Source organism: Squalius cephalus (genome assembly GCF_949319135.1).
Source record: "Squalius cephalus genome assembly, chromosome: 10".
Classification (NCBI taxonomy): Eukaryota; Metazoa; Chordata; class Actinopteri; order Cypriniformes; family Leuciscidae; genus Squalius; species Squalius cephalus.
This window is the reverse complement of record NC_137131.1, coordinates 44,645,848-44,665,912: the sequence shown is the minus strand read 5'-3', so window position 1 is coordinate 44,665,912 and position 20,065 is coordinate 44,645,848. Positions and strand designations below refer to the sequence as shown.

The 20,065-nt window shown below is 41.0% G+C and overlaps 5 protein-coding genes and 2 long non-coding RNA genes across 7 annotated transcripts; all 7 read left to right on the top strand.

Moving 5' to 3' along the window:
• The first annotated feature begins 528 nt into the window (after positions 1-528).
• On the top strand, positions 529-4,580 carry LOC307165447. The gene is made up of 3 exons (XR_013822481.1): positions 529-543; positions 4,240-4,274; positions 4,323-4,580. It is a non-coding gene; the product is annotated as an uncharacterized lncRNA (long non-coding RNA).
• LOC307165443 (zona pellucida sperm-binding protein 4-like) lies at positions 1,379-2,360 on the top strand. The gene is made up of 4 exons (XM_079883055.1): positions 1,379-1,531; positions 1,608-2,017; positions 2,103-2,175; positions 2,255-2,360. Exons 2-4 carry the CDS (start codon positions 1,808-1,810, stop codon positions 2,329-2,331), a joined length of 360 nt encoding a protein of 119 aa, XP_079739181.1. The 5' UTR covers positions 1,379-1,531; positions 1,608-1,807; the 3' UTR covers positions 2,332-2,360.
• Positions 4,581-5,221: 641 nt separating the features above from the next.
• On the top strand, positions 5,222-5,711 carry LOC307165442 (zona pellucida sperm-binding protein 4-like). Its single transcript, XM_079883054.1, has 2 exons — positions 5,222-5,423; positions 5,500-5,711. The coding sequence occupies exons 1-2, from the start codon at positions 5,237-5,239 to the stop codon at positions 5,694-5,696; spliced, it is 384 nt and encodes a 127-aa protein (XP_079739180.1). The 5' UTR covers positions 5,222-5,236; the 3' UTR covers positions 5,697-5,711.
• On the top strand, positions 5,685-6,252 carry LOC307165444 (zona pellucida sperm-binding protein 4-like). The gene is made up of 3 exons (XM_079883056.1): positions 5,685-5,909; positions 5,995-6,067; positions 6,147-6,252. The coding sequence occupies exons 1-3, from the start codon at positions 5,700-5,702 to the stop codon at positions 6,221-6,223; spliced, it is 360 nt and encodes a 119-aa protein (XP_079739182.1). The 5' UTR covers positions 5,685-5,699; the 3' UTR covers positions 6,224-6,252.
• Positions 6,253-8,724: 2,472 nt separating this feature from the next.
• Positions 8,725-9,610, top strand: LOC307166225 (zona pellucida sperm-binding protein 4-like; the record flags this gene model as incomplete). The annotated part of the gene is made up of 4 exons (XM_079884440.1): positions 8,725-8,919; positions 8,993-9,090; positions 9,162-9,319; positions 9,396-9,610. Coding segments are annotated over 4 exons (648 nt in total), but the record flags the coding sequence as incomplete, so codon positions are not given.
• Positions 9,611-9,663: 53 nt separating this feature from the next.
• Positions 9,664-10,143, top strand: LOC307165446. The gene is made up of 3 exons (XR_013822480.1): positions 9,664-9,805; positions 9,891-9,963; positions 10,043-10,143. It is a non-coding gene; the product is annotated as an uncharacterized lncRNA (long non-coding RNA).
• Positions 10,144-12,468: 2,325 nt separating this feature from the next.
• LOC307166224 (zona pellucida sperm-binding protein 4-like) lies at positions 12,469-14,048 on the top strand (the record flags this gene model as incomplete). Its single annotated transcript, XM_079884439.1, has 8 exons — positions 12,469-12,511; positions 12,647-12,834; positions 12,908-13,005; positions 13,078-13,235; positions 13,301-13,493; positions 13,563-13,710; positions 13,796-13,868; positions 13,948-14,048. The coding sequence occupies 8 exons, from the start codon at positions 12,469-12,471 to the stop codon at positions 14,022-14,024; spliced, it is 978 nt and encodes a 325-aa protein (XP_079740565.1). The 3' UTR covers positions 14,025-14,048.
• Between the last annotated feature and the right edge of the window lie 6,017 nt (positions 14,049-20,065).

The window sequence follows — 20,065 nt, the reverse complement described above, 5'->3', positions numbered from 1 at the left end:
TGCCCCAGAATCCTCAAGCTCTGATGTTCCAGCAAACCGACCAGCGGTTTCAAAAGCCAGTTCAACAGCAAGCTAGTCAACAGTTTCCTCAGTCAGTTCAACAGCAAGCTAGTCAATGGTTTCCTCAGTCAGGTCAACAGCAAGCTAGTCAATGGTTTCCTCAGTCAGTTCAACAGCAAGCTAGTCAATGGTTTCCTCAGTCAGGTCAACAGCAAGCTAGTCAACAGTTTCCTCAGTCAGGTCAACAGCAAGCTAGTCAATGGTTTCCTCAGTCAGTTCAACAGCAAGCTAGTCAACAGTTTCCTCAGTCAGGTCAACAGCAAGCTAGTCAACAGTTTCCTCAGTCAGGTCAACAGCAAGCTAGTCAATGGTTTCCTCAGTCAGGTCAACAGCAAGCTAGTCAACAGTTTCCTCAGTCAGGTCAACAGCAAGCTAGTCAATGGTTTCCTCAGTCAGGTCAACAGCAAGCTAGTCAACAGTTTCCTCAGTCAGGTCAACAGCAAGCTAGTCAACAGTTTCCTCAGTCAGGTCAACAGCAAGCTAGTCAATGGTTTCCTCAGTCAGGTCAACTGTTTCCTCAGCAGGTTCAACAGCAAGCTAGTCAATGGTTTCCTCAGCAGGTTCAAAAGCCAGTTCATCAGCAAGCTAGTCAATGGTTTTCTCAGTCAGGTCAACAGCAAGCTGGTCAACAGTTTGCTCAGCAGTTTCAGCCTAAGCAGCCAGTGGCACAGGTAGAGCCCCTTGACAAGTGTGCTGTAGCTGATTATGAGCAGATTCAATGTGGACCACCTGGTATCAGTGGTGCTGAGTGTGCTGCTATCAACTGCTGCTTTAATGGACAGCAGTGTTACTATGGGAAGGCAGGTAAGAGTGTAGAGTCAATGTAGAGGCATTCATGTTAAACTGATCCTCAGCAATAACCTGCTCTTTTAACTCGTTCCAGTGACTGTCCAGTGTATAAGAGATGGTCAGTTTGTGGTAGTGGTGGCTAGAGATGTTACGCTGCCTCGATTGAGCCTGGATTCAGTCCGTCTCCTGGATGGAAGTGATCCAGCTTGCAGTCCAGTGGGATCCACACCTTTCTTTGCTATATACCAGTTCCCTGTCACTGCGTGTGGCACGAGCATGATGGTGAGTAGCTGCTTGTGGTTTTGTTCTGCATGGCTTAGAATGGGTTGGATGCCAACAATGTTATTATTTGCAGGAGGACAGTGGATATGTGGTGTATGAAAACAGAATGACCTCCTCATATGAAGTGGGTATCGGACCACTTGGTTCCATTACAAGGGACAGCCATTTTGAGTAAGTGATGTATGCTTTATCATAAATGTGAATCATTGACAAATGCTACAAGCTCACTGTTTGTTGTCCAGGCTTCTCTTCCAGTGTAGGTACTCTGGTACCTCTGTGGAAGCTCTGGTTGTGGAGGTCAACACTGTTCCTCCACCTCCACCAGTAGCTGCTCCTGGACCCCTCAGGGTGGAGCTTAGACTGGCAAATGGTCAATGTGTCACTAAAGGCTGTGCAGAAGGTAAGTGTTTGTCCCAAGTATGCCTAAAGCCTTTCTAAAGCTCCAGTTTCTAGTTAAACACTGCATTCTTCCTCAGGGGACGAGGCGTACACGTCCTACTACAGTGATGCTGATTATCCAGTTACAAAAGTCCTGCGGGAGCCTGTGTATGTTGAGGTGCACATTTTGGAGAGGACCGACCCCAACATTGTCCTGATGCTGGGACATTGCTGGGCGACATCAACCCCCAGTCCACTCAGTCTACCCCAATGGGATCTTCTGGTTGATGGGTGAGTAATGCCAGTCTTTATCCATCTAGTGTGCTGTAAGGCATTTCTGAGTGCCTCTTTGCCTTTCAGATGCCCTTACCAGGATGATCGTTACCTGACCACATTGGTTCCAGTGGCTGGATCATCTGGTCTTCAGTTCCCGACCCACTACAAGCGCTTTGTTGTGAAGATGTTCACATTTGTAGATCCAGCATCACTGGCTCCTCTGCAGGAAACCGTATGCTCTGCAGCCTTACCTCAACCCTTAATATTAGTGCTTTTTACAGTGAATTCTATGGCTTAACCCTTTCCCCCTCTGTTAGATCTTCATCCACTGTAGTACAGCGGTGTGCCATCCCTCCTCTGGCTCCTGTGAGCAAAGCTGCACTAGGAAAAGTGAGTGCTTGCTGTAAGTTGACTTCAGGAACTGAGAATTTTACTGAAATGCCCCTCATGCTTCAACCACTTTTTACAGGAAGAGACACTCACGACAAGACCATCTCTAGTGGGCAAACTGTGGTGTCTAGTGGACAAGTTAACCTGGTCAAGTGAATTTTAGTGTTTTAATAAACTTCATGAAACTCAACATGTTTCTCTTTGGTATTCATTTCTGTCTGGAGTTGGATGTTTCATGCCTGTTCTCAGCTTGACTTCTGCACTACTAAACCTTTTTCTTGTGCATTGAGATTCTTGACTTGAACTAAACAAGCCAAGTTTCTGCCTAAGCCATCTAACTTTGAAACGTTCTGCCTATACAAGGCAGAATACACCACAATGTTTTAGACCCTCTATGAAAGCATTGGATAGAATTGCTCAATGTAAACAAAGCAAATACTAACAATAAAACAAAATAACCCATACTTGGAATTTGACCAAGTTAGTGTGCACACATTAGGAGCAGAGTAGTGAACACACACTGCAAATGTGGATACACACACCCAGAGAAGCGGGCAGCCTGTGTGGTGCCAGGGGAGTGATTGGGGGTTAGGTGCCTTGCTCAAGGGCATCTCAGTCATTTCCTGCCAGTACTGGAATCAAACTAGCAACCTTTAGCTCACCAGTCCAACTCTGTAACCATTAGGCCATGACTGCCTGCGTATGACGTCACGGGGATTCCCAGGTGTAACGATCAAGACTCTCGCTCAGAAAAAAAAAACAGTAAGACCAACACTCGACAGGGGCAACAAAAACCCAGGGATTCTTTAATACAAGAACATCTGACATATATAACTCTTTAATCAGTTTAATAAGCCATCTTATAAATATCCCCTTTATGTGGCCACGCTACAACTTCACTATTTGCCAAGTTCTAGTCGTTAACTTGGGCCCATGTTCACGTTTCACATATCAAATTAAGGTTTTAGCTTCTGTCTGTTTGAGGCTTTACATACAACTTTATGGCTGGACTAGCATAACTGCATATATTGATGCCCAAACCCCTCTGAGGTCACTCGTTGGCTTTTTGTAATGCTTTTTTTACAGTCACGCAAGTATAGAATCATATCTTGGGATAAAGGATTGGTTGATACTGAATTTTAATTATTTTTTTAAAATTTCAGGCTAGTCCCAGTAATGTAGACTGCTTTCATTTAAGCATTAATCCCTTAACTGTTGTATCCCAACTAGGTAGCTGTCCAAGGCCTTGTTTACACCTGGTACTAAGAAGCATTTTTGTAAATAGGATCACAAGTGGACTGAGGTAAATGAAGGTGTAAAAAAGGGGCTAATTATTTATTTTTTTTTGGGCTTGTCTATTTGTGGCCACTTCCAGAGGTAGTCCAACACATTCGACCAGATTGCTTTCATAGAGTAGATCCTCATGTGGTTGAATGTGTTCGAACAGCCGCAAAACGGTGTACTCTACTGCCTACTGACCTTGTACGTAAACATTTTAAGAAGTGCGCTAGCAGGTGTGATTTAAACTTTCTTAAAATATACAGGCCTGTTGCCATGAGGAAACTATGATGTGTTTCAAAGAAAAAAAACAATCCAGAATAGCTAAAACATCTAATATAAAAAAGGCTGAATTCAGAAGGGCAGAAATAGTACTAGCATACTATTCTGAATTCAGCTCAATGTGGTTTTATGTGTGTTCAAAAGGGGAAAATTGACTTAAGAAACAATAGAATCACCTAGTTGCATAAACTCCCACTCGTGCAAGTCTGGAGAATCATGACTTAATGAAGAGGGTGGGATTATTATTAATTAGCCAAAGTCTGTAGAGTACAAAAAGGACCAAAGGGCAGAACCTCAGCAGTGTGACTAGGTGTTGAACAATGGCAGGAAGTTGGTGGGCTGTTCAGTCTCTGGCACTTTGTGTTTGGGTCTGTGCTTTCAGTCATGCTGTTCCGAAGTGGCGTGTTCTGCCCCAGAATCCTCAAGCGCTGATGTTCCAGCAAACTGACCAGCGGTTTCAAAAGCCATTTCAACAGCAAGCTAGTCAACAGTTTCTTCAGTCAGGTCAACAGCAAGCTAGTCAATGGTTTACTCAGCAGGTTCAAAAGCCAGTTCAACGGCAAGCTAGTCAACGGTTTACTCAGCAGGTTCAAAAGCCAGTTCAACAGCAAGCTAGTCAACGGTTTTCTCAGCAGGTTCAAAAGCCAGTTCAACAGCAAGCTAGTCAACCGTTTCCTCAGTTAGTTCAACAGCAAGCTAGTCAACCATTTCCTCAGTCAGTTCAACAGCAAGCTAGTCAACAGTTTCCTCAGTCAGTTCAACAGCAAGCTAGTCAACAGTTTCCTCAGTCAGGTCAACAGCAAGCTAGTCAACAGTTTCCTCAGTTAGTTCAACAGCAAGCTAGTCAACAGTTTGCTCAGCAGTTTCAGCCTAAGCAGCCAGTGGCACAGGTAGAGCCCCTTGACAAGTGTGCTGTAGCTGATTATGAGCAGATTCAATGTGGACCACCTGGTATCAGTGGTGCTGAGTGTGCTGCTATCAACTGCTGCTTTAATGGACAGCAGTGTTACTATGGGAAGGCAGGTAAGCGTGGAGTCAATGTAGAGGCATTCATGTTAAACTGATCCTCAGCAATAACCTGCTCTTGTAACTCATTCCAGTGACTGTCCAGTGTATAAGAGATGGTCAGTTTGTGGTAGTGGTGGCTAGAGATGTTACGCTGCCTCGATTGAGCCTGGATTCAGTCCGTCTCCTGGATGGAAGTGATCCAGCTTGCAGTCCAGTGGGATCCACACCTTTCTTTGCTATATACCAGTTCCCTGTCACTGCGTGTGGCACGAGCATGATGGTGAGTAGCTGCTTGTGGTCTTGTTCTGCATGGCTTAGAATGGGTTGGATGCCAACAATGTTACTATTTGCAGGAGGACAGTGGGTATGTGGTGTATGAAAACAGAATGACCTCCTCATATGAAGTGGGTATCGGACCACTTGGTTCCATTACAAGGGACAGCCATTTTGAGTAAGTGATGTATGCTTTATCATAAATGTGAATCATTGACAAATGCTACAAGCTCACTGTTTGTTGTCCAGGCTTCTCTTCCAGTGTAGGTACTCTGGTACCTCTGTGGAAGCTCTGGTTGTGGAGGTCAACACCGTTCCTCCACCTCCACCAGTAGCTGCTCCTGGACCCCTCAGGGTGGAGCTTAGACTGGCAAATGGTCAATGTGTCACCAAAGGCTGTGCAGAAGGTAAGTGTTTGTCCCAAGTATGCCTAAAGCCTTTCTAAAGCTCCAGTTTCTAGTTAAACACTGCATTCTTCCTCAGGGGACGAGGCGTACACGTCCTACTACAGTGATGCTGATTATCCAGTTACAAAAGTCCTGCGGGAGCCTGTGTATGTTGAGGTGCACATTTTGGAGAGGACCGACCCCAACATTGTCCTGATGCTGGGACATTGCTGGGCGACATCAACCCCCAGCCCACTCAGTCTACCCCAATGGGATCTTCTGGTTGATGGGTGAGTAATGCCAGTCTTTATCCATCTAGTGTGCTGTAAGGCATTTCTGAGTGCCTCTTTGCCTTTCAGATGCCCTTACCAGGATGATCGTTACCTGACCACATTGGTTCCAGTGGCTGGATCATCTGGTCTTCAGTTCCCGACCCACTACAAGCGCTTTGTTGTGAAGATGTTCACATTTGTAGATCCAGCATCACTGGCTCCTCTGCAGGAAACCGTATGCTCTGCAGCCTTACCTCAACCCTTAATATTAGTGCTTTTTACAGTGAATTCTATGGCTTAACCCTTTCCCCCTCTGTTAGATCTTCATCCACTGTAGTACAGCGGTGTGCCATCCCTCCTCTGGCTCCTGTGAGCAAAGCTGCACTAGGAAAAGTGAGTGCTTGCTGTAAGTTGACTTCAGGAACTGAGAATTTTACTGAAATGCCCCTCATGCTTCAACCACTTTTTACAGGAAGAGACACTCACGACAAGACCATCTCTAGTGGGCAAACTGTGGTGTCTAGTGGACAAGTTAACCTGGTCAAGTGAATTTTAGTGTTTTAATAAACTTCATGAAACTCAACATGTTTCTCTTTGGTATTCATTTCTGTCTGGAGTTGGATGTTTCATGCCTGTTCTCAGCTTGACTTCTGCACTACTAAACCTTTTTCTTGTGCATTGAGATTCTTGACTTGAACTAAACAAGCCAAGTTTCTGCCTAAGCCATCTAACTTTGAAACGTTCTGCCTATACAAGGCAGAATACACCACAATGTTTTAGACCCTCTATGAAAGTATTGGATAGAATTGCTCAATGTAAACAAAGCAAATACTAACAATAAAACAAAATAACCCATACTTGGAATTTGACCAAGTTAGTGTGCACACATTAGGAGCAGAGTAGTGAACACACACTGCAAATGTGGATACACACACCCAGAGAAGCGGGCAGCCTGTGTGGTGCCAGGGGAGTGATTGGGGGTTAGGTGCCTTGCTCAAGGGCATCTCAGTCATTTCCTGCCAGTACTGGAATCAAACTAGCAACCTTTAGCTCACCAGTCCAACTCTGTAACCATTAGGCCATGACTGCCTGCGTATGACGTCACGGGGATTCCCAGGTGTAACGATCAAGACTCTCGCTCAGAAAAAAAACAGTAAGACCAACACTCGACAGGGGCAACAAAAACCCAGGGATTCTTTAATATAAGAACATCTGACATATATAACTCTTTAATCAGTTTAATAAGCCATCTTATAAATATCCCCTTTATGTGGCCACGCTACAACTTCACTATTTGCCAAGTTCTAGTCGTTAACTTGGGCCCATGTTCACGTTTCACATATCAAATTAAGGTTTTAGCTTCTGTCTGTTTGAGGCTTTACATACAACTTTATGGCTGGACTAGCATAACTGCATATATTGATGCCCAAACCCCTCTGAGGTCACTCGTTGGCTTTTTGTAATGCTTTTTTTACAGTCACGCAAGTATAGAATCATATCTTGGGATAAAGGATTGGTTGATACTGAATTTTAATTATTTTTTTAAAATTTCAGGCTAGTCCCAGTAATGTAGACTGCTTTCATTTAAGCATTAATCCCTTAACTGTTGTATCCCAACTAGGTAGCTGTCCAAGGCCTTGTTTACACCTGGTACTAAGAAGCATTTTTGTAAATAGGATCACAAGTGGACTGAGGTAAATGAAGGTGTAAAAAAGGGGCTAATTATTTTATTTTTTTTGAGCTTGTCTATTTGTGGCCACTTCCAGAGGTAGTCCAACACATTCGACCAGATTGCTTTCATAGAGTAGATCCTCATGTGGTTGAATGTGTTCGAACAGCCGCAAAACGGTGTACTCTACTGCCTACTGACCTTGTACGTAAACATTTTAAGAAGTGCGCTAGCAGGTGTGATTTAAACTTTCTTAAAATATACAGGCCTGTTGCCATGAGGAAACTATGATGTGTTTCAAAGAAAAAAAACAATCCAGAATAGCTAAAACATCTAATATAAAAAAGGCTGAATTCAGAAGGGCAGAAATAGTACTAGCATTCTATTCTGAATTCAGCTCAATGTGGTTTTATGTATGTTCAAAAGGGGAAAATTGACTTAAGAAACAATAGAATCACCTAGTTGCATAAACTCCCACTCGTGCAAGTCTGGAGAATCATTACTTAATGAAGAGGGTGGGATTATTATTAATTAGCCAAAGTCTGTAGAGTACAAAAAGGACCAAAGGGCAGCACCTCAGCAGTGTGACTAGGTGTTGAACAATGGCAGGAAGTTGGTGGGCTGTTCAGTCTCTGGCACTTTGTGTTTGGTTCTGTGCTTTCAGTCATGCTGTTCCGAAGTGGAGTGATCTGCCCCAGAATCCTCAAGCTCTGATGTTCCAGCAAACTGACAAGCGGTTTCAAAAGCCATTTCAACAGCAAGCTAGTCAACAGTTTCTTCAGTCAGGTCAACAGCAAGCTAGTCAATGGTTTACTCAGCAGGTTCAAAAGCCAGTTCAACTGCAAGCTAGTCAACGGTTTACTCAGCAGGTTCAAAAGCCAGTTCAACAGCAAGCTAGTCAACGGTTTTCTCAGCAGGTTCAAAAGCCAGTTCAACAGCAAGCTAGTCAACCGTTTCCTCAGTTAGTTCAACAGCAAGCTAGTCAACGGTTTCCTCAGTCAGTTCAACAGCAAGCTAGTCAACAGTTTCCTCAGTCAGTTCAACAGCAAGCTAGTCAACAGTTTCCTCAGTTAGTTCAACAGCAAGCTAGTCATCAGTTTCCTCAGTCAGTTCAACAGTTTCCTCAGTCAGGTCAACAGTTTGCTCAGCAGTTTCAGCCTAAGCAGCCAGTGGCACAGGTAGAGCCCCTTGACAAGTGTGCTGTAGCTGATTATGAGCAGATTCAATGTGGACCACCTGGTATCAGTGGTGCTGAGTGTGCTGCTATCAACTGCTGCTTTAATGGACAGCAGTGTTACTATGGGAAGGCAGGTAAGCGTGGAGTCAATGTAGAGGCATTCATGTTAAACTGATCCTCAGCAATAACCTGCTCTTGTAACTCATTCCAGTGACTGTCCAGTGTATAAGAGATGGTCAGTTTGTGGTAGTGGTGGCTAGAGATGTTACGCTGCCTCGATTGAGCCTGGATTCAGTCCGTCTCCTGGATGGAAGTGATCCAGCTTGCAGTCCAGTGGGATCCACACCTTTCTTTGCTATATACCAGTTCCCTGTCACTGCGTGTGGCACGAGCATGATGGTGAGTAGCTGCTTGTGGTTTTGTTCTGCATGGCTTAGAATGGGTTGGATGCCAACAATGTTATTATTTGCAGGAGGACAGTGGATATGTGGTGTATGAAAACAGAATGACCTCCTCATATGAAGTGGGTATCGGACCACTTGGTTCCATTACAAGGGACAGCCATTTTGAGTAAGTGAAGTATGCTTTATCATAAATGTGAATCATTGACAAATGCTACAAGCTCACTGTTTGTTGTCCAGGCTTCTCTTCCAGTGTAGGTACTCTGGTACCTCTGTGGAAGCTCTGGTTGTGGAGGTCAACACCGTTCCTCCACCTCCACCAGTAGCTGCTCCTGGACCCCTCAGGGTGGAGCTTAGACTGGCGAATGGTCAATGTGTCACCAAAGGCTGTGCAGAAGGTAAGTGTTTGTCCCAAGTATGCCTAAAGCCTTTCTAAAGCTCCAGTTTCTAGTTAAACACTGCATTCTTCCTCAGGGGACGAGGCGTACACGTCCTACTACAGTGATGCTGATTATCCAGTTACAAAAGTCCTGCGGGAGCCTGTGTATGTTGAGGTGCACATTTTGGAGAGGACCGACCCCAACATTGTCCTGATGCTGGGACATTGCTGGGCGACATCAACCCCCAGTCCACTCAGTCTACCCCAATGGGATCTTCTGGTTGATGGGTGAGTAATGCCAGTCTTTATCCATCTAGTGTGCTGTAAGGCATTTCTGAGTGCCTCTTTGCCTTTCAGATGCCCTTACCAGGATGATCATTACCTGACCACATTGGTTCCAGTGGCTGGATCATCTGGTCTTCAGTTCCCGACCCACTACAAGCGCTTTGTTGTGAAGATGTTCACATTTGTAGATCCAGCATCACTGGCTCCTCTGCAGGAAACCGTATGCTCTGCAGCCTTACCTCAACCCTTAATATTAGTGCTTTTTACAGTGAATTCTATAGCTTAACCCTTTCCCCCTTTGTTAGATCTTCATCCACTGTAGTACAGCGGTGTGCCATCCCTCCTCTGGCTCCTGTGAGCAAAGCTGCACTAGGAAAAGTGAGTGCTTGCTGTAAGTTGACTTCAGGAACTGAGAATTTTACTGAAATGCCCCTCATGCTTCAACCACTTTTTACAGGAAGAGACACTCACGACAAGACCATCTCTAGTGGGCAAACTGTGGTGTCTAGTGGACAAGTTAACCTGGTCAAGTGAATTTTGAAGTTTTAATAAACTTCATGAAACTCAACATGTTTCTCTTTGGTATTCATTTCTGTCTGGAGTTGGATGTTTCATGACTGTTCTCAGCTTGACTTCTGCACTACTAAACCTTTTTCTTGTGCATTGAGATTCTTGACTTGAACTAAACAAGCCAAGTTTCTGCCTAAGCCATCTAACTTTGAAACGTTCTGCCTATACAAGGCAGAATACACCACAATGTTTTAGACCCTCTATGAAAGCATTGGATAGAATTGCTCAATGTAAACAAAGCAAATACTAACAATAAAACAAAATAACCCATACTTGGAATTTGACCAAGTTAGTGCGCACACATTAGGAGCAGAGTAGTGAACACACACTGCAAATGTGGATACACACACCCAGAGAAGTGGGCAGCCTGTGTGGTGCCAGGGGAGTGATTGGGGGTTAGGTGCCTTGCTCAAGGGCACCTCAGTCATTTCCTGCCAGTACTGGAATCAAACTAGCAACCTTTAGCTCACCAGTCCAACTCTGTAACCATTAGGCCATGACTGCCTGCGTATGACGTCACGGGGATTCCCAGGTGTAACGATCAAGACTCTCGCTCAGAAAAAAAACAGTAAGACCAACACTCGACAGGGGCAACAAAAACCCAGGGATTCTTTAATATAAGAACATCTGACATAACTCTTTAATCAGTTTAATAAGCCATCTTATAAATATCCCCTTTATGTGGCCACGCTACAACTTCACTATTTGCCAAGTTCTAGTCGTTAACTTGGGCCCATGTTCACGTTTCACATGTCAAATTAAGGTTTTAGCTTCTGTCTGTTTGAGGCTTTACATACAACTTTATGGCTGGACTAGCATAACTGCATATATTGATGCCCAAACCCCTCTGAGGTCACTCGTTGGCTTTTTGTAATGCTTTTTTTACAGTCACGCAAGTATAGAATCATATCTTGGGATAAAGGATTGGTTGATACTGAATTTTAATTATTTTTTTTAAAATTTCAGGCTAGTCCCAGTAATGTAGACTGCTTTCATTTAAGCATTAATCCCTTAACTGTTGTATCCCAACTAGGTAGCTGTCCAAGGCCTTGTTTACACCTGGTACTAAGAAGCATTTTTGTAAATAGGATCACAAGTGGACTGAGGTAAATGAAGGTGTAAAAAAGGGGCTAATTATTTTATTTTTTTTGAGCTTGTCTATTTGTGGCCACTTCCAGAGGTAGTCCAACACATTCGACCAGATTGCTTTCATAGAGTAGATCCTCATGTGGTTGAATGTGTTCGAACAGCCGCAAAACGGTGTACTCTACTGCCTACTGACCTTGTACGTAAACATTTTAAGAAGTGCGCTAGCAGGTGTGATTTAAACTTTCTTAAAATATACAGGCCTGTTGCCATGAGGAAACTATGATGTGTTTCAAAGAAAAAAAACAATCCAGAATAGCTAAAACATCTAATATAAAAAAGGCTGAATTCAGAAGGGCAGAAATAGTACTAGCATACTATTCTGAGTTCAGCTCAATGTGGTTTTATGTATGTTCAAAAGGGGAAAATTGACTTAAGAAACAATAGAATCACCTAGTTGCATAAACTCCCACTCGTGCAAGTCTGGAGAATCATGACTTAATGAAGAGGGTGGGATTATTATTAATTAGCCAAAGTCTGTAGAGTACAAAAAGACCAAAGGGCAGCACCTCAGCAGTGTGACTAGGTGTTGAACAATGGCAGGAAGTTGGTGGGCTGTTCAGTCTCTGGCACTTTGTGTTTGGTTCTGTGCTTTCAGTCATGCTGTTCCGAAGTGGAGTGATCTGCCCCAGAATCCTCAAGCTCTGATGTTCCAGCAAACTGACAAGCGGTTTCAAAAGCCATTTCAACAGCAAGCTAGTCAACGGTTTTCTCAGCAGGTTCAAAAGCCAGTGCAACAGCAAGCTAGTCAACGGTTTTCTCAGCAGGTTCAAAAGCCAGTGCAACAGCAAGCTAGTCAACAGTTTCCTCAGTTAGTTCAACAGCAAGCTAGTCAACGGTTTCCTCAGTCAGGTCAACAGCAAGCTAGTCATCAGTTTCCTCAGTCAGTTCAACAGTTTCCTCAGTCAGGTCAACAGCAAGCTAGTCAACAGTTTCCTCAGTTAGTTCAACAACAAGCTAGTCAGTTTCCTCAGTCAGTTCAACAGCAAGCTAGTCAACAGTTTCCTCAGTTAGTTCAACAGCAAGCTAGTCATCAGTTTCCTCAGTCAGTTCAACAGTTTCCTCAGTCAGGTCAACAGCAAGCTAGTCAACAGTTTGCTCAGCAGTTTCAGCCTAAGCAGCCAGTGGCACAGGTAGAGCCCCTTGACAAGTGTACTGTAGCTGATTATGAGCAGATTCAATGTGGACCACCTGGTATCAGTGGTGCTGAGTGTGCTGCTATCAACTGCTGCTTTAATGGACAGCAGTGTTACTATGGGAAGGCAGGTAAGAGTGTAGAGTCAGTGTAGAGGCATTCATGTTAAACTGATCTTCAGCAATAACCTGCTCTTGTAACTCGTTCCAGTGACTGTCCAGTGTATAAGAGATGGTCAGTTTGTGGTAGTGGTGGCTAGAGATGTTACGCTGCCTCGATTGAGCCTGGATTCAGTCCGTCTCCTGGATGGAAGTGATCCAGCTTGCAGTCCAGTGGGATCCACACCTTTCTTTGCTATATACCAGTTCCCTGTCACTGCGTGTGGCACGAGCATGATGGTGAGTAGCTGCTTGTGGTTTTGTTCTGCATGGCTTAGAATGGGTTGGATGCCAACAATGTTATTATTTGCAGGAGGACAGTGGATATGTGGTGTATGAAAACAGAATGACCTCCTCATATGAAGTGGGTATCGGACCACTTGGTTCCATTACAAGGGACAGCCATTTTGAGTAAGTGATGTATGCTTTATCATAAATGTGATATCATTGACAAATGCTACAAGCTCACTGTTTGTTGTCCAGACTTCTCTTCCAGTGTAGGTACTCTGGTACCTCTGTGGAAGCTCTGGTTGTGGAGGTCAACACCGTTCCTCCACCTCCACCAGTAGCTGCTCCTGGACCCCTCAGGGTGGAGCTTAGACTGGCGAATGGTCAATGTGTCACCAAAGGCTGTGCAGAAGGTAAGTGTTTGTCCCAAGTATGCCTAAAGCTCCAGTTTCTAGTTAAACGCTGCATTCTTCCTCAGGGGACGAGGCGTACACGTCCTACTACAGTGACGCTGATTATCCAGTTACAAAAGTCCTGCGGGAGCCTGTGTATGTTGAGGTGCACATTTTGGAGAGGACCGACCCCAACATTGTCCTGATGCTGGGACATTGCTGGGCGACATCAACCCCCAACCCACTCAGTCTACCCCAATGGGATCTTCTGGTTGATGGGTGAGTAATGCCAGTCTTTATCCATCTAGTGTGCTGTAAGGCATTTCTGAGTGCCTCTTTGCCTTTCAGATGCCCTTACCAGGATGATCGTTACCTGACCACATTGGTTCCAGTGGCTGGATCATCTGGTCTTCAGTTCCCGACCCACTACAAGCGCTTTGTTGTGAAGATGTTCACATTTGTAGATCCAGCATCACTGGTTCCTCTGCAGGAAACCGTATGCTCTGCAGCCTTACCTCAACCCTTAATATTAGTGCTTTTTACAGTGAATTCTATGGCTTAACCCTTTCCCCCTCTGTTAGATCTTCATCCACTGTAGTACAGCGGTGTGCCATCCCTCCTCTGGCTCCTGTGAGCAAAGCTGCACTAGGAAAAGTGAGTGCTTGCTATAGGTTGACTTCAGGAACTGAGAATTTTACTGTAATTCCCCTCATGCTTATACCACTTTTTACAGGAAGAGACACGCACATCAAGACCATCTCTAGTGGGCAAACTGTGGTGTCTAGTGGACAAGTTAACCTGGTCAAGTGAATTTTGAAGTTTTAATAAACTTCATGAAACTCAACATGTTTCTCTTTGGTATTCATTTCTGTCTGGAGTTGGATGTTTCATGACAGTTCTCAGCTTGACTTCTGCACTACTAAACCTTTTTCTTTTGTGCATTGAGATTCTTGACTTGAACTAAACAAGCCAAGTTTTTGCCTAAGCCATTTAACTTTACTATTTGCCAAGTTGTAGTCGTTAACTTGGGCCCCTGTTCATATTATACACCAAGGTTTTAGCTTCTGTCTGTTTGAGGCTTTACATACGACTTTATGGCTGGACTAGCATAACTGCATATACTGATGCCTAAACCCCTGAGGTCACTCGTTGGCTTTTTGTAATGCTTTTTTTAGTCACATGTATACAATCATATCTTGGGATGAGTGCAGGTTGTTTTTTTTGTTTTTTTTTCTTCAGGCAGTCCCAGTAATGTAGACTACTTTCATTTAAGCATTAATTCCTTAAAGGGGTCATATAATGGTACATGCACATTTACAAGTTGATTGTACTGAAATGTGTGTTGGCAGTGCCTGTACACAACCATCATAAAATGATAATCCATCCAGTTTTTTTTTTAATCTTATGTTTCCCCCGTCTCAAATCAAGCCGTTCAATTTTGTGATGTCACAAAATCGACGCCCCTCCCACGATTGTTGATTGACAGCAGCGTTTCAACACAGACCCACCCTTGCTCGAGAGTGAGCTGTCAATCATAGTCCGCACGTCATTGTTGATACGCTGGAGCACTGTCTGTGAGCAGAATGGCATCTAAGCGATTGTGGTGTTCAGTTCTTGGGTGTAATAACGAACACAGCATCATGTTGATGTTCCTAAATCCGAACCGCTGAAGACGCAGTGGCTGAGTTTGTTTTCGAAGGGAATAACGTTATTCCCCACGATCAACGTCAATGCTTTCATGTTTGCACGAATCATTTCACACACCAGACTGCTTTACAAACGAGGGTCAGTATAAAGCTGGTTTTGCTAAGAAGCTGCTCCTGAAAAAAGGATCGGTACCAACTATTCGTGTTCCTGCTGCACCTCCAGAAGAAGAAGTGAGTGTAACGTTTTATTAACCTTTATATTAATCTTTGCAAATCGCTGCACGCTTCACGATGAATGCAGCTAAGGTTTACACTCAGGGTACATTACGGCATGTTTTCTATGTACGACGTTCTCAATATAATTCATAATCCCACGTTTATAATGAACAACGCGTTGGTTACAATGGTAACAATGGTTATTGTGTTAAAAGAACAGTGTTTATTTAAAATAACGGTGTCCGCACAGAACAGAGGGGCGGGGTGAGCAAAGCTCATTATCATTTAAAGACACATGCACTTAAACAGAGTGCTGAAAACAGAGCTGTTTTTGACGGGGTAAAATTAGTGTTTTCTTACAATACTAATGAGAATTTTTAATTAAAGTATATTACAAACTTTTAATTTAGACCCTAAAGAATCATATTAGCTTGTACAAAAATGGCATTATATGACCCCTTTAACTGTTGTATCCCAACTACAGTAGGTAGCTGTCCAAGGCCTTGTTTACACCTGGTACTAAGAAGCATTTTTGTAAATCGGATCACAGGTGGACTGTGGTAAATGAAGGTGTAAAAAGGGGCTTTTTTTTTTTAGCTTGTCTATTTTTGGCCACTTCCAGAGGTAGTCCAACACATTCGACCAGATTGCTTTCATAGAGTAGATGCTCATGTGGTTGAATGTGTTCGAACAGCCACAAAACGGTGTACTCTACTGCCTACTGACCTTGTACGTAAACATTTAAGAAGTGCGCTAGCAGGTGTGATTTAAGCCAATGGCTGGGTTTGTCCATATTTGACCCAAAGTTGGGTTGAAACTAGTTATATTGCATAGTTATGTTTGAAGTCGATTGTTTTATTTGTGACTTTTTTTTTTTTTTTTTGTCTGGAAATTATGAACATGCAAAAACAAGAGAACCAATGAAATATTAATAACTGATTATGTTGTAGTAAATGTGTGCTAATTCCTGTCAGCTTTTTGTTTTTAATGCATTTTTTACACAGTAAAATAAAACCTGTAGCTGTAGTTTGCCTTTTTAACCAAGTTTAGTGTTTTGTTCTTCCATCATATTAAAAAATATATTTTCCTCATATTTTAATGGTTTAATGGAAATTAATTTTGAATTTGCTAAATTCTTCATTCATAAATGCTGATTTTTTGAAAACCCCTTCATCCTTTCCTCATTTTATTAATTTGAAGAAAAAAAAAACATGCTCTCCGGACATCACTTTTATTTTATTGTTATAGTTTCTGTTTTTGTTTTAATTTTATTTTATTGTTATAGTTTCTGTTTTTGTATTCATTTTATTTAAAGTTATAGTTTTGTTGTGTATTTTTGTAATTTTTATCATTTATATATTTATATAATATTTCTTATTTCAGTTTTAGCTTTTGTAGTACATCAAGTTAGACTAAATTAAAGTGAGGAATGTTAAAACATTTATACATCGTTCATGGAGCGTTTTTTCTTAAATGTTTCAGTTGGATGTTCGTCTAACGTTTTTTAAATGTAACGACTTGTTTCAGAACGTTCAGAGAACATTCAAAAGTAACATCCTTAATGTTTGAAGAATGAAACAATGGAATGTTCCCTTTCCATTCACATAACCTGAAAAAAAAATAAAATAATTTTTTTTAAAACATTTAAAAAGCTGAGTGTTTTGAACATTCAGAAATACTGTTTTCATAACTTAATTGAACATATTTTTGTTAGCCGGGCTCATGTCAGAACTCGTGCTGCTAAAGTTCAGGTTTAAATGCGGATGCGAATGAACTCCCAGGGAGACACACATGGTTAGCAAATAAAAGGCATCAATGAATCACATTATAAGACAATAAAACCTGTTCAGCAAACATTTGCAGAGATAGATGTGTGTAAGACATGGTAAATTATCTTCTAAATGATATGCAAAACAAGTACTAGCATTGCATAACAGAAAACATCCTGGAGTTTCTCTCAGAATCGGCTGAGAAGAACAGAGCAGCTGGAATTAAAATTCATCAGGACTCATTCAGAGTGTGAGAAGAGACTCAGAGTCAAATAAAGCGTTCAGATCATCTGAAGAGACTCTTGTTTTAATGAAGCTTCTGAAGGACAAACGTCCCTCAACAAACAGGACACATTTTCCCATCAGGGGGTCATTTTACGATTCACTAATGAATAACTCACTTCAGAGCAAAGTACAAATGATGCTTGTTTAAGAGTTAGTTTCATAGTTTACTGCACTAATCTGCTCTTGGACTGAGTTATGAGATATAGGTTGATATATGTTGTCACTGAGCAATCCCTTAAAGTTAACCTTTAAAAACACTAATAATTTAACATTTAACACTTCAGCAAATCTCAAAATGAATCTTCATTTATCATACTGCACATTAATATTGAGATGCTTAAATTGACTTTGATTTTTAGGTTTCAGCTTGCTTTGACAAAATAGTATAGAATTTTAATTGGCTGGTTATAGTTGTCAGCCATAAAATTAAAATAATTATTGGATAAAATTGTAAAATTGGTAAAAAACTAAACCTCTAAAATTTTGTGTTTATGATGAATGAAGACTAATTTCAGCATATTAAGTTTTACATAGTCTACACAAACTCTATAGTGAGATTTCTTTTGAATGTTCTCTGAATGTTACTTTTGAATGTCCTCTGAATGTTACTTTTGAATGTTCTCTGAACGTTACTTTTGAATGTTCTCTGAACGTTACTTTTGAATGTTCTCTGAACGTTACTTTTGAATGTTCTCTAAAAGTTACTTTTGAATGTTCTCTGAATGTTACTTTTGAATGTTCTCTAAAAGTTACTTTTGAATGTTCTCTGAATGTTACTTTTGAATGTTCTCTGAATGTTACTTTTGAATGTTCTCTGAACGTTACTTTTGAATGTTCTCTGAATGTTACTTTTGAATGTTCTCTGAATGTTACTTTTGAATGTTCTCTGAACGTTACTTTTGAATGTTCTCTGAATGTTACATTTGAATGTTCTCTGAACGTTACTTTTGAATGTTCTCTGAACGTTACTTTTGAATATTCTCTGAACGTTACTTTTGAATGTTCTCTGAACGTTACTTTTGAATGTTCTCTGAATGTTACTTTTGAATGTTCTCTGAACGTTACTTTTGAATCTTCTCTGAACGTTACTTTTGAATGTTCTCTGAACGTTACTTTTGAATGTTCTCTGAACGTTACTTTTGAATGTTTTTTGAACGTTACATTTGAATGTTCTCTAAACGTTACTTTTGAATGTTCTCTGAACGTTACTTTTGAATGTTCTCTGAACGTTACTTTTGAATGTTCTCTAAAAGTTACTTTTGAATGTTCTCTGAATGTTACTTTTGAATGTTCTCTAAAAGTTACTTTTGAATGTTCTCTGAATGTTACTTTTGAATGTTCTCTGAATGTTACTTTTGAATGTTCTCTGAACGTTACTTTTGAATGTTCTCTGAATGTTACTTTTGAATGTTCTCTGAATGTTACATTTGAATGTTCTCTGAACGTTACTTTTGAATGTTCTCTGAACGTTACTTTTGAATATTCTCTGAACGTTACTTTTGAATGTTCTCTGAACGTTACTTTTGAATGTTCTCTGAATGTTACTTTTGAATGTTCTCTGAACGTTACTTTTGAATCTTCTCTGAACGTTACTTTTGAATGTTCTCTGAACGTTACTTTTGAATGTTTTCTGAACGTTACATTTGAATGTTCTCTAAACGTTACTTTTGAATGTTCTCTGAACGTTACTTTTGAATGTTCTCTGAACATTACTTTTGAATGTTCTCTGAACGTTACTTTTGAATGTTCTCTGAACGTTACTTTTGAATGTTCTCTGAATGTTACTTTTGAATGTTCTCTGAACGTTACTTTTGAATGTTCTCTGAATGTTACTTTTGAATGTTCTCTGAACGTTACTTTTGAATGTTCTCTGAATGTTACTTTTGAATGTTCTCTGAACGTTACTTTTGAATGTTCTCTGAACGTTACTTTTGAATGTTCTCTGAACGTTACTTTTGAATGTTCTCTGAACGTTACATTTGAATGTTCTCTGAACGTTACTTTTGAATGTTCTCTGAACGTTACTTTTGAATGTTCTCTGAACGTTACTTTTGAATGTTCTCTGAACGCTACTTTTGAATGTTCTCTGAATGTTACTTTTGAATGTTCTCTGATCGTTACTTTTGAATGTTCTCTGAACGTTACTTTTGAATGTTCTCTGAACGTTACTTTTGAATGTTCTCTGAACGTTACTTTTGAATGTTCTCTGAACATTACTTTTGAATGTTCTCTGAATGTTACTTTTGAATGTTCTCTAAAAGTTACTTTTGAATGTTCTCTGAATGTTACTTTTGAATGTTCTCTAAAAGTTACTTTTGAATGTTCTCTGAATGTTACTTTTGAATGTTCTCTGAATGTTACTTTTGAATGTTCTCTGAACGTTACTTTTGAATGTTCTCTGAATGTTACTTTTGAATGTTCTCTGAATGTTACATTTGAATGTTCTCTGAACGTTACTTTTGAATGTTCTCTGAACGTTACTTTTGAATGTTCTCTGAACGTTACTTTTGAATGTTCTCTGAACGTTACTTTTGAATGTTCTCTGAATGTTACTTTTGAATGTTCTCTGAACGTTACTTTTGAATCTTCTCTGAACGTTACTTTTGAATGTTCTCTGAATGTTACTTTTGAATGTTCTCTAAACGTTACTTTTGAATGTTCTCTGAATGTTACTTTTGAATGTTCTCTGAATGTTACATTTGAATGTTCTCTGAACGTTACTTTTGAATGTTCTCTGAAAGTTACTTTTGAATGTTCTCTGAACGTTACTTTTGAATGTTCTCTGAACGTTACTTTTGAATGTTCTCTGAACGTTACTTTTGAATGTTCTCTGAACGTTACATTTGAATGTTCTCTGAACGTTACTTTTGAATGTTCTCTGAATGTTACTTTTGAATGTTCTCTGAACGTTACATTTGAATGTTCTCTGAACGTT